The sequence below is a fragment of the Chelon labrosus genome (assembly GCF_963514085.1).
Source record: "Chelon labrosus genome assembly, chromosome: 9".
NCBI lineage: Eukaryota > Metazoa > Chordata > Actinopteri > Mugiliformes > Mugilidae > Chelon > Chelon labrosus.
In genome coordinates, this window is record NC_140359.1 from 30,425,200 (window position 1) to 30,437,062 (window position 11,863).

General features: G+C 47.4%; 1 protein-coding gene across 3 annotated transcripts; it reads right to left on the reverse strand.

Annotated features, from left to right (window-relative positions):
* Positions 1-187: 187 nt before the first annotated feature.
* Positions 188-11,708, reverse strand: fhip2b (FHF complex subunit HOOK interacting protein 2B). 3 transcript variants are annotated; one of them, XM_084551709.1, is made up of 18 exons: positions 11,542-11,708; positions 8,468-8,546; positions 8,304-8,389; positions 7,401-7,484; positions 7,158-7,262; positions 6,220-6,339; positions 5,974-6,153; positions 5,677-5,864; positions 3,710-3,815; positions 3,561-3,637; positions 3,300-3,456; positions 3,067-3,230; positions 2,891-2,992; positions 2,679-2,769; positions 1,437-1,583; positions 1,224-1,364; positions 884-984; positions 188-728 (listed from the first exon to the last, which is right to left on the reverse strand). In XM_084551709.1, exons 1-18 carry the CDS (start codon positions 11,590-11,592, stop codon positions 626-628), a joined length of 2,082 nt encoding a protein of 693 aa, XP_084407835.1. In that variant the 5' UTR covers positions 11,593-11,708; the 3' UTR covers positions 188-625. The 3 variants fall into 3 exon arrangements, with proteins under 3 accessions (XP_084407835.1, XP_084407834.1, XP_084407836.1); XM_084551708.1 differs by having other exon boundaries at positions 3,561-3,815; XM_084551710.1 differs by lacking the exon at positions 7,158-7,262 and having other exon boundaries at positions 3,561-3,815.
* Between the last annotated feature and the right edge of the window lie 155 nt (positions 11,709-11,863).

Here is an 11,863-nt window from a genome sequence, read left to right on the forward strand (position 1 = left end):
CTGATCAAACACACGTAAGGCCTTTATTGTGAAAGGTCCGGGCCTGACTTCCTGTATGTCGCTGTCACCTGCAGCAGCTTGACACGTGCAGCTGCAGTTCTCAGTCAGAGCACGGGGGGGGCGCCAAAGAGACCTCAGACCCGTTTAACCAAAACCACCAACAAATAAACAACAACAAACGTTTCATTTAGTTTTTAATGAAACAGTTTTTCTCAAAACAAACTTAAACGTGATAAAAACATTTAAGGGATGATTCTTCATCTCTGGGATAAAACAGTTAATTGCACTTAAATATATTAAATAAAGAGGGAACTCGTCCTGTAGGTGGCGCTGTAGGGCGACGTCCTCCTGGAGCATCTCAAGAGCTGGAGACATCTGATTGGCTGAGACATCTGACTTTTCACAATAAGAGTCTGAGATGTTTTATAGTTTCCGATCCAGTCTTTAAAACTGTAGAACGAGACATTCAGGGTCGACTCAGACACCCCAACCTCACAGGGTCCTGAGTCCAGGTGGATCACACTTGTGTTCTAGTTTATCAACCAGGACCCTTCTCACCTGGATGTGTTCTCCCAGGTAAGTCAGTCCAGGTCCTGTTCTAGGTCCAGGTCCTGGTCTAGGTGAATCAGTCCTGGTCCAGAGGCGTCTTGACAAAGACGATGGCGGCGAGCTCCTTACAGAACTCCTCGAGGACGATGACTCCTCTGAGCAGGGTCAGGTGTTCCAGTCTGAGGACACACCCACAGGTAAATGGGTCAACTCACCTGTTCATCTGGAAAACTTTATTAACATGTCAGACAGGTAGACAGACAGGAAAAGAGATATGGGACAGGTAGACAGACAGGTAAAAAACAGGTAAGGAGACAGGTAGACAGGTAGTTACCCGGTGTCAGGTATCAGTCCCAGCAGGTGTTTCCTGGCGTCCACCAGTCTGTCTTTCATGTTAGATACCTGCTGGACCCTCTGCATCAACTCTCCCATCACCTGAGAGACAGACAGGTAGACAGACAGGTAGACAGACAGACAGGTAAATAGACCGATAGACCGATAGACAGACAGACAGGTCCTTTCACAGTAAAGACACAAACCACAGACTGAAGGACAAGATGGCCGACACGTCTCCACTTCCTGCCACTGGGCCCCGCCATCTTGTTCTGGTTTCCAGCCAGAGAGTGGGCGGCGACGGTCGGCCATCTTTAACCCCAGACAGACAGGTGTCTCACCCTGATGAGGACGGAGAACAGTGACCTCGAGCAGGGAGACAGGTGGATGTAGGGGTCGAGCAGGTATTCGTGGAGCAGGGGGTGGCTGAAGGACGACAGCCGGGACAGAACCGCCGTCAGCTGCAGGTTCAACTCGTACGGCTGGAAACACACAACACTGTCAACACCTCACCTCACCTGTACAGGTAACCACAGAGGGACGGGGAGTGGTACCTGCTCCAGGATACGTCCTAGTCGGTCAAAGAGAACCTTCAGCAGGTCACCTTCAAAGAACTCTGCCTCCTCAGGTGAGGATGAGGAGGAGGGAGGAAGGCTGAGTGGCCACTTCCAGGACTGAGAGAGAGTCTGACACCGAGTCACCTGATGGAGGGGGAGGAGTCAGACAGGTGAGTGAGTTCTAAGCATCACTACCACGACTGGTAGCACTGAACGCTGGGCAACTGAGTTGTCGCCATGGAAACAGTCCATTGTCGTCTTGTTGTGATACGAGGTAACAGAAAACACCCTGATAGCAATGACATCAGTCTGAACTCATTCAGCAACCCCTTGACTAGAACTGGACCAAGACCTGTCTTGGTATGGTTCACAGATTGCAGGGCATAATAAAAGTGTGCAGCAAAATCGCAGGCATTAGCCTCAATGACCTGTCTGACCTGTATAGGCACAGAACCTTAAGTAAGGCCCGCTTACTCCTCATCGACCTGAACCATCCCCTGGTCGGTGAGTTTGTACTGCTTCCGTCGGGCCGCAGGTATATTCTGCCAAGGTGTAGGACAAACAGACTCAAGAAATCTTTTATCCCTGCTGCCATAGGTTTTCTTAATAAGTGACTTTTTATTCTGTCTTCTGTGTTTGATGTTGTTTGTTGTTGTTTTTTAACATTGTTTTTAATATTGTCGACTGTGTCTGTTACTGCTGGCTGCAGAACAATTTGCCCCTCGGGGACAATAAAGACTCCTTGAACCTTGAACCTTGAACCAAGAGTTTAGAGAAATACCACAAAGGTTCTAGTAACAATAGAACCAGGCCCACTCTCCATGTGGACATGTGGAGAACCAAAGAACCCAAAGTGTTCCACGTTGGGTTCTTACCTCTTGAAAGTGAATCTGGCTACAAAATCCTCCTGATTCCACTACAGGAGGCAACGTACACACAATTCAACCTTTGGACATTTTATTTCTCCTGGACATCATCACATTCTACCATTGTGATCATTATACAATCCAGAAGAAGATGGAGATTTCCTCCATGTTGTTCACACATGGAACTCCCCAGGGAAACCAGTCACCAAGGCATGCTACATAGCAATGCTAAGCTAACTTTATTATCTGTAGTACCACCATTAGACCACTAGATGGAGACTAAATGAAGGCACCATGTGGTGTATACGTGATGGAGAATCATCAGTTGTGTGTTGTTGTGTGTTATTGTGTGTCACTGTGTGTGTGCTCAGACCAGAGTGTGAGCGTCGTGGACGTACGACTCGTATCCTCCTTCCTGCAGCAGGTGAGCTGATCGGACCTGAACCGGAACCAGACACAGGAAACTACACACAAACAGTCAGAGGTCGGAGGTCAGAGGTCAGTGACTGTCGTTGGGATTTAAAGGATGATCAATACTGTTGCTATGACAACCAGGCCATCAACAGATGAGGGCATGTAAGTTACCTGTTGACAACATCAGCTGCCCCCGGTGCAGATGGGGGAGGAGGGGGGAGGGGGGAGGGCTCTGAGAAGCTGTCGGAAAAGAAGGGGTCCTCCTCCAGGTCTCTGAAGGGCGGACATGTCAGAGTGAGACGCCATGTTTCTGGACACCTTTACCTCACCACACCTGATGGACCTACTCGCTGTCCCCATCGTCCTCGCTCCTCTCAGGGGGGCGGTCCTCCTGTCCAGGAGGACATAGGTAACTCCGCCGCTGCAGAAAACTCAAGACCAGGACGTCCAAGATGTCCCTGTGAGGCTTCTGTAGTAACTCGTCCACCAGTGACAGCGATGTCGCGCTAATCTGAGGACAGACACACGTTCACAAACATGTCCACCTGCTTGCTGTGTGGGCGTGTCCAGATGTTTTCACCTGGTCAGAGATGTGGTCGCAGCGCTGCAGCAGCAGGTGAGTCAGAGTCTCCGTCCTCAAAAGGAAGTGGACCAGCTGATCCAGCAGAGACGAGGACCGGACCAGTCTGACGGTGGCACAGAGGATGGAGGTGGACGCCAGGACCACCTGCTCACACCTGGACACAGGAACACACCTGATGCTCAGAGAGCATTTCCTGTCTGACTGGTGTGTGTTGGTAACAAGAGGAAGTGATGAAGATGATGAAGACGAAGAACTCACGTGTGCAGCAGCTGAGGCTGAAGAACCTCCACCAACCACAGCTGATGAACACATGTGGCTACCTGCAGCGCTAATACCTGTGACCACACACACAGACATTTATTCATCTGTCTCAGGACAGACCACCACATGAAGACAGGTGAGTGTACCTGGGGGGATTCTGTCACCAGGTGATCCAGGAAGTCAAACCAGGAGAAGAAGTTGGTCATGTGATCTGGGGACGACGGGTCGGCGCCGCTGCGTGAGAACTGAGAACTGCAACAGAATGTCTGTGTCACTTCCTGGAAGGATAAACCAATCAGGAACCTGCAGTTCCTCTAACATCCACTAGAGGCACCACAGAGTCAGTCTCATAGACCTCTTGCCTGTTTAATTAGTTAGCTAACATGCTGATATGCTAACTCTTTGTCCATGTTGAGTGAGCTGGGAATTATGGTTAGTCATGTGCCTCACATTAAAGTATTAGTGTGTATCTGTAAAGTAATAGTGCGTATTAGTGAAGTATTAGTGTGTATCTGTAAATTAATTTCATGGATTCCTGCAGTTATCCACTCCTACCTGAATGAACAATTCTCCAACCTGCCTATGATTCCTCTTACATTTTCAAACTGTCATGTAACATCATCAGTTTGTATCATAAGATTCCACATGTACGCTTTAGTCAGATATGTGTATCTATGACAGATGTATGTTTATCTTGCTGTTCTCTTCTCTCTTTCTTCTGTCTGTACCCGGCTGGCCTTAGGCAGATGGGTCCCTCCATATGAGCTGGTTCTGGTTCTGGTTCTGCTCAAGGTTTCTTCCTGTTAAAAGGGAGTTTTTCCTTGCCACCGTTGCCTTCAGGCTGCTCTGGGGGTTTCAGGCCGGGTTTTTGTAAAGCGTCTTGAGACGATTTGTATTGGTATTGACGCTATATAAATAAAATTCAATTCAATTCAATTCAATTAATAGTGTGTATTAGTGAAGTATCAGTGTGTATCTGTAAAGTAATAGTGTGTATTAGTGAAGTATCAGTGTGTATCTGTAAAGTAATAGTGTGTATTCGTGAAGTATCAGTGTGTATTTGTAAAGAAATAGTGTGTATTCGTGAAGTATCAGTGTGTATCTGTAAAGTAATAGTGTGTATTCGTGAAGTATCAGTGTGTATTTGTAAAGTAATAGCGTGTATTCGTGAAGTATCAGTGTGTATCTGTAAAGTAATAGCGTGTATTAGTCAAGTATCAGTGTGTATCTGTAAAGTAATAGTGTTTATTACTGAAGTATCAGTTGTATCTGTAAAGTAATAGTGTGTATTAGTGAAGTATCAGTGTGTATCTGTAAAGTAATAGCGTGTATTAGTGAAGTATCAGTGTGTATCTGTAAAGTAATAGTGTGTATTAGTGAAGTATCAGTGTGTATTAGTGAAGTATCAGTGTATATTTGTAAAGTAATAGTGTGTATTAGTGAAGTATCAGTGTGTATCTGTAAAGTAATAGTGTGTATTAGTGAAGTATCAGTGTGTATCTGTAAAGTAATAGTGTGTATTAGTGAAGTATCAGTGTGTATTTGTAAAGTAATAGTGTGTATTAGTGAAGTATCAGTGTGTATCTGTAAAGTATCAGTGTGTCTTAGTGAAGTATCAGTGTGTATTTGTAAAGTAATAGTATGTATTAGTGAAGTATCAGTGTGCATCTGTAAAGTATCAGTGTGTATTAGTGAAGTATCAGTGTGTATTTGTAAAGTAATAGTGTGTATTAGTGAAGTATCAGTGCGTATCTGTAAAGTAATAGTGTGTATTAGTGAAGTATCAGTGTGTATTTGTAAAGTAATAGTGTGTATTAGTGAAGTATCAGTGTGTATCTGTAAAGTATCAGTGTGTATTAGTGAAGTATCAGTGTGCATCTGTAAAGTATCAGTGTATTAGTGAAGTATCAGTGTGTATTTGTAAAGTAATAGTGTGTATTAGTGAAGTATCAGTGTGTATCTGTAAAGTAAAAGTTTGTATTAGTGAAGTATCAGTGTGTATTAGTGAAGTATCAGTGTGTATCTGTAAAGTAATAGTGTGTATTAGTGAAGTATCAGTGTGTATTTGTAAAGTAATAGTGTGTATTAGTGAAGTATCAGTGTGTATTTGTACCTCCATGGGGCCTGAGGCCACCTCTGAACCTCTCCAGGATCCAGACTCTCCAGAGGCAACAGGGAGTACAGCTCCAGCAGCCTCCCAGCCAACAGCTCTCCCAGCTGGGTACGAGAACACAGGAGCTCCCCTGAGGATCCAGAGAGCAGCAGGAGGCTCTCGTAGGCCTTGAGAGACGCTGACGCCTTCTGTGGATGGACGATCAACACACGATCAATCAGCTGATGACCTGTCTTCCTCCTCTTTTAGATCTTTTCATCCAGTCATTATTAATAAACAGTTAACACGTTCACTGACCTGACTTTTAGTGAGATGCATCAACGCTGACAGCAGAGCACTCTCTGATTGGACGGGGCCGAGGTCAGAGGAATCTAACTGGCTGGAGGACAGTGTTGGATCTATGCTGTGATTGGACGCCTGTGTGCTGTGCTGTGATTGGTCAGAGGCAGGTGTCCTGGCTGCTGGTTGGTCCAGCAGCTGAAAACAGAACTTGTGACTAAATAAATTAAACAAGGTGGAGTCAGACTGAGAGCGGCTGCTTACCTCCAAGACATAACTGAGCGTGTGCGGATCCTGCTTGACTCTGGAGCAGACGACCAATAGGAACTGAGCTTCCTCCTTCTCAGTGTTGGAACCAGGAAGTGCACAGAGGCGAATCAGCTTCTAGGGGGTGGAGCAAAAGAGACAGTGACATCATCAGCACAGTAACATGACTGCTGACAACACATTAGTGAGTTAATCACAGAAGTCCTGGTTTACGAAGCGTACCTGAACAGGTCACATGGTACAGAGCTCATGTTTAAGGGGGCGTACCTGAACAGGTCACATGGTACAGAGCTCATAGGCGCGTTCGACTTCATGCAGATCTGTGCAGATCTGACTTGACGTGATGCATGCTGGGTTGAACAAGTTCATTTTAACCAATCATATTCGAGGTCTATGAGCATGAACCACCCAGCATGCATCACGCCAAGCCAGATCTGCACAGATCTGCATGAAGTCGAACACGCCTCATGTTTAAGGGGGCGTACCTGAACAGGTCTCATGGTACAGATCTCATGTTTGAGGGAGCGTACCTGAACAGGTCACATGGTACAGAGCTCATGTTTGAGGGGGCGTACCTGAACAGGTCTCATGGTACAGAGCTCATGTTTGAGGGGGCGTACCTGAACAGGTCACATGGTACAGATCTCATGTTTAAGGGGGCGTACCTGAACAGGTCTCATGGTACAGATCTCATGTTTAAGGGGGCGTACCTGAACAGGTCTCATGGTACAGATCTCATGTTTAAGGGAGCGTACCTGAACAGGTCACATGGTACAGAGCTCATGTTTGACGGAGCGTACCTGAACAGGTCACATGGTACAGATCTCATGTTTAAGGGGGCGTACCTGAACAGGTCTCATGGTACAGATCTCATGTTTAAGGGAGCGTACCTGAACAGGTCTCATGGTACAGAGCTCATGTTTGAGGGGGCGTACCTGAACAGGTCTGTAGACATTGAGCAGCTGCAGCAGTGGTTTCTGCATCTGAGACAATAACTTAGAGAAGAACAGCAACACCTGCTGGAACATCCCCGGAGGATACTGAGGACGAGAGTTTTCATGTTTGTACATGTCAGAGTTCTTCTGTCAGATTGATCAATAATCTATCACTGAATGTGGGTGGGGGGTGGTGGGGGGTGGAGGGGGGGTCGCTGCAGGACAGAACAGGTGAACAGTTACCTGAGCCTTCCCCAGAGTACAAAGAGTCTCTAGCAGCTTGTGTTGCAATAAATACTCCATACAGGGTCCTGTGTCCTCCACAGCCTGATCAACACAACAATAGAGACATCAATCAATCAACACATCAATCAACACAACAGTAGAGACATCAATCAACACATCGATCAACACATCAATAGAGACATCGATCAACACATCAATCAACACACCAACAGAGACACCAATCAACGCAGCAATCAACACAACAGTAGAGACATCAATCAACACATCAATACATCGATCAACACACCAACAGAGACACCAATCAACGCATCGATTAACACAACAGTAGAGACACCAATCAACACATCAATCAACACAACAGTAGAGACATCAATCAACACATCAATCAACACACCAACAGAGACACCAATCAACGCATCAATCAACACAACAGTAGAGACATCAATCAACACATCAATACATCGATCAACACACCAACAGAGACACCAATCAACGCATCGATCAACACAACAGTAGAGCCATCAATCAATCAACACATCAATCAACACATCAACCAACATCAATAGAGACATCGATCAACACATCAATAGAGACAGCATCAACACATCAATCAACACATCAATAGAGACATCAATCAACCAACACATCAATCAACACATCAATCAACCAATCAACCAATCAACACATCAATCAAACAATCGACACATCAATCAACCAATCAACACATCAACCAATCAACACATCAATCAACCAATCAATCAACCAACACATCAATCAACCAATCAACACACCAATCAACACATTAATCAACCAATCAACACATCAATCAACGTTAAACCAGTCATTCTAAAGTTATAATAACGTTGCGTTGATGTTATTGTTAACGCTTTCAGAACTCACCTGCTGTTTGTCCTCATACACCAGGATGTCCAACATCTGTCTGAGACGCCAGGGGATGTCTGTCTGTCTGACAGGACGACTGTCGTCTACACACAGACACAGTGAATGTGATTGGCTGATCAGGGATCAGGTGACAGACTGAGTCTGAAGGTAAAGTTACTCACCTGTTGTCTCAATGTAATAATTAGTTATTGACTTCCAGTGATCGACGAAAGAGTCCAGCAGATCGACTGTAGGCTCCCTCTGAGAGACAGACAGGTAGAGGGACAGACAGGTTAGAGGGACAGACAGGTAGAGGGACAGACAGGTTAGAGGGACAGACAGATAGAGGAACAGACAGGTGGGAGACAGACAGGTTAGAGGGACAGACAGGTTAGAGGGACAGTCAGATAGAGGAACAGACAGGTAGAGGGACAGAAAGGTTAGAGAGACAGACAGGTAGAGGGACAGACAGGTTAGAGGGACAGACAGGTTAGAGGGACAGACAGGTAGAGATACAGACAGGTAGAGGGACAGACAGGTTAGAGGGACAGACAGGTGGGAGACAGACAGGTTAGAGAGACAGACAGGTGGGAGACAGACAGGTTAGAGAGACAGACAGGTTAGAGAGACAGACAGGTGGGAGACAGACAGGTAGAGGGACAGACAGGTAGAGGGGCAGACAGGTGGGAGACAGACAGGTTAGAGGGACAGACAGGTTAGAGGGACAGACAGATAGAGGGACAAACAGGTAGAGGGACAGAAAGGTTAGAGAGACAGACAGGTAGAGGGACAGACAGGTTAGAGGGACAGACAGGTTAGAGGGACAGACAGGTAGAGGGACAGACAGGTTAGAGAGACAGACAGGTTAGAGGGACAGACAGGTAGAGGGGCAGACAGGTAGAGGGGCAGACAGGTGGGAGACAGACAGGTTAGAGGGACAGACAGGTAGAGTGACAGACAGGTTAGAGAGACACACAGGTAGAGGGACAGACAGGTAGAGGGACAGACAGGTTAAAAAGACAGACAGGTTAGAGAGCCAGACAGATAGAGGGACAGACAGGTAGAGGGACAGAAAGGTTAGAGAGACAGACAGGTAAAGGGGCAGACAGGTGGGAGACAGACAGGTTAGAGGGACAGACAGGTTAGAGAGACAGACAGGTTAGAGGGACAGACAGGTTAGAGGGACAGACAGGTAGAGGGACAGACAGGTTAGAGAGACAGACAGGTTAGAGGGACAGACAGGTTAGAGAGACAGACAGGTAGAGGGACAGACAGGTTAGAGGGACAGACAGGTGGGAGACAGACAGGTTAGAGAGACAGACAGGTAGAGGGACAGACAGGTAAAGGGACAGACAGGTAGAGGGACAGACAGGTAGAGAGACAGACAGGTAGAGGGACAGACAGGTGGGAGACAGACAGGTAGAGGGACAGACAGGTAAAGAGACAGACAGGTAGAGGGACAGACAGTTAGAGAGACAGACAGGTAGAGGGACAGACAGGTGGGAGAAAGACAGGTAGAGGGACAGACAGGTAAAGAGACAGACAGGTAGAGGGGACAGACAGGTAGAGGGGACAGACAGGTAGAGGGACAGATAGGTTAGAGGGGACAGACAGGTAGAGGGACAGATAGGTAGAGAGACAGACAGGTAGAGGGACAGATAGGTAGAGAGACAGACAGGTAGAGGGACAGACAGGTAGAGGGACAGACAGGTAGAGAGACAGACAGATAGAGGGACAGACAAGTGGGAGACAGACAGGTAGAGGGACAGACAGGTGGGAGACAGACAGGTAGAGGGACAGACAGGTAAAGAGACAGACAGGTGGGAGACAGACAGGTAAAGAGACAGACAGGTAGAGGGACGGACAGGTAGAGAGACAGACAGGTAGAGGGACAGACAGGTAAAGAGACAGACAGGTGGGAGACAGACAGGTAGAGGGACGGACAGGTAGAGAGACAGACAGGTAGAGGGACAGACAGGTAAAGAGACAGACAGGTGGGAGACAGACAGGTAGAGAGACAGACAGGTAGAGGGACAGACAAGTGGGAGACAGACAGGTAAAGAGACAGACAGGTAGAGGGACAGACAGGTAAAGAGACAGACAGGTAGAGGGGACAGACAGGTAGAGGGGACAGACAGGTAAAGAGACAGACAGGTAGAGGGACAGACAGGTAAAGAGACAGACAGGTAGAGGGACAGACAGGTGGGAGACAGACAGGTAGAGAGACAGACAGGTAGAGGGACAGACAAGTGGGAGACAGACAGGTAGAGGGGCAGACAGGTAGAGGGACAGACAGGTAAAGAGACAGACAGGTAGAGGGACAGACAGGTAAAGAGACAGACAGGTAGAGGGACAGACAGGTGGGAGACAGACAGGTAGAGAGACAGACAAGTGGGAGACAGACAGGTAGAGGGACAGACAGGTAGAGAGACAGACAGACAGGTAAAGAGACAGACAGGTGGGAGACAGACAGGTAGAGAGACAGACAGGTAGAGGGACAGACAGGTGGGAGACAGACAGGTAGAGAGACAGACAGGTAGAGGGACAGACAGGAAGAGGGACAGACAGGTAGAGATACAGACAGGTAGAGGGACAGACAGGTAAAGAGATAGACAGGTAGAGGGGACAGACAGGTAGAGGGACAGACAGGTAGCGGGACAGACAGGTAAAGAGACAGACAGGTAGAGGGACAGACAGGAAGAGGGACAGACAGGAAGAGGGACAGACAGGTAGAGATACAGACAGGTAGAGGGACAGACAGGTAAAGAGATAGACAGGTAGAGGGGACAGACAGGTAAAGAGACAGACAGGTAGAGGGACAGACAGGTAGAGGGACAGACAGGTTAAGAGACAGACAGGTAGAGGGACAGACAGGTAAAGAGACAGACAGGTAGAGAGACACACAGGTAGAGGGACAGACAGGTAAAGAGACAGACGGGTAGAGAGGACTGGTTACTCTAACAGAAAGACTACGGTCTGTTTCATCTGAACCAGGTTCTAGTGTAGCTCACCTGTCCAGACCTGTCTGTCTGAATACCTGAGGACATTCCTCCACGTCGACACAAACTTACCTGCAGCAGACAAACACCTGGAATATCTCTGGACTCCAGCAGCTGTTAACTGATTATCTGACAGTGTCCTCAGAGACACACAGGAGGACAGACATGAGGACAAACTGTCTGGCCGACACTAACTTTAACTTTGTTTACCTCGGAGCTAACGGAAGCTAACAGGCTAACGTCAGCTGCTAACTCACCGTCTCCAGCGCGTGCAGCAGCATGCTGGTTAGCTTACTAAACGTCTCCATCCTCCCGCCAGATCTGAGCGGTTCCGACTGTCCGTTGACCCGGTTAGACCCGGTTAGGCCCGGTTAGACCCGGTTAGACCCGGTTAGACCCGCTCCACTGCGACATCTTGACAAGAGTCAGCTGACCGATCCGCGTCAGGCGGAAACCGTCACATACCAGCATCCGGTCTGCTCTTTCAGAATAAAACGGAGCCTCAATTAAAGTTTGTGTTGATTTATTCTGAAATGTTTTAGTTTAATTAAATATTTGAATGTGTTGAGGTGACACACG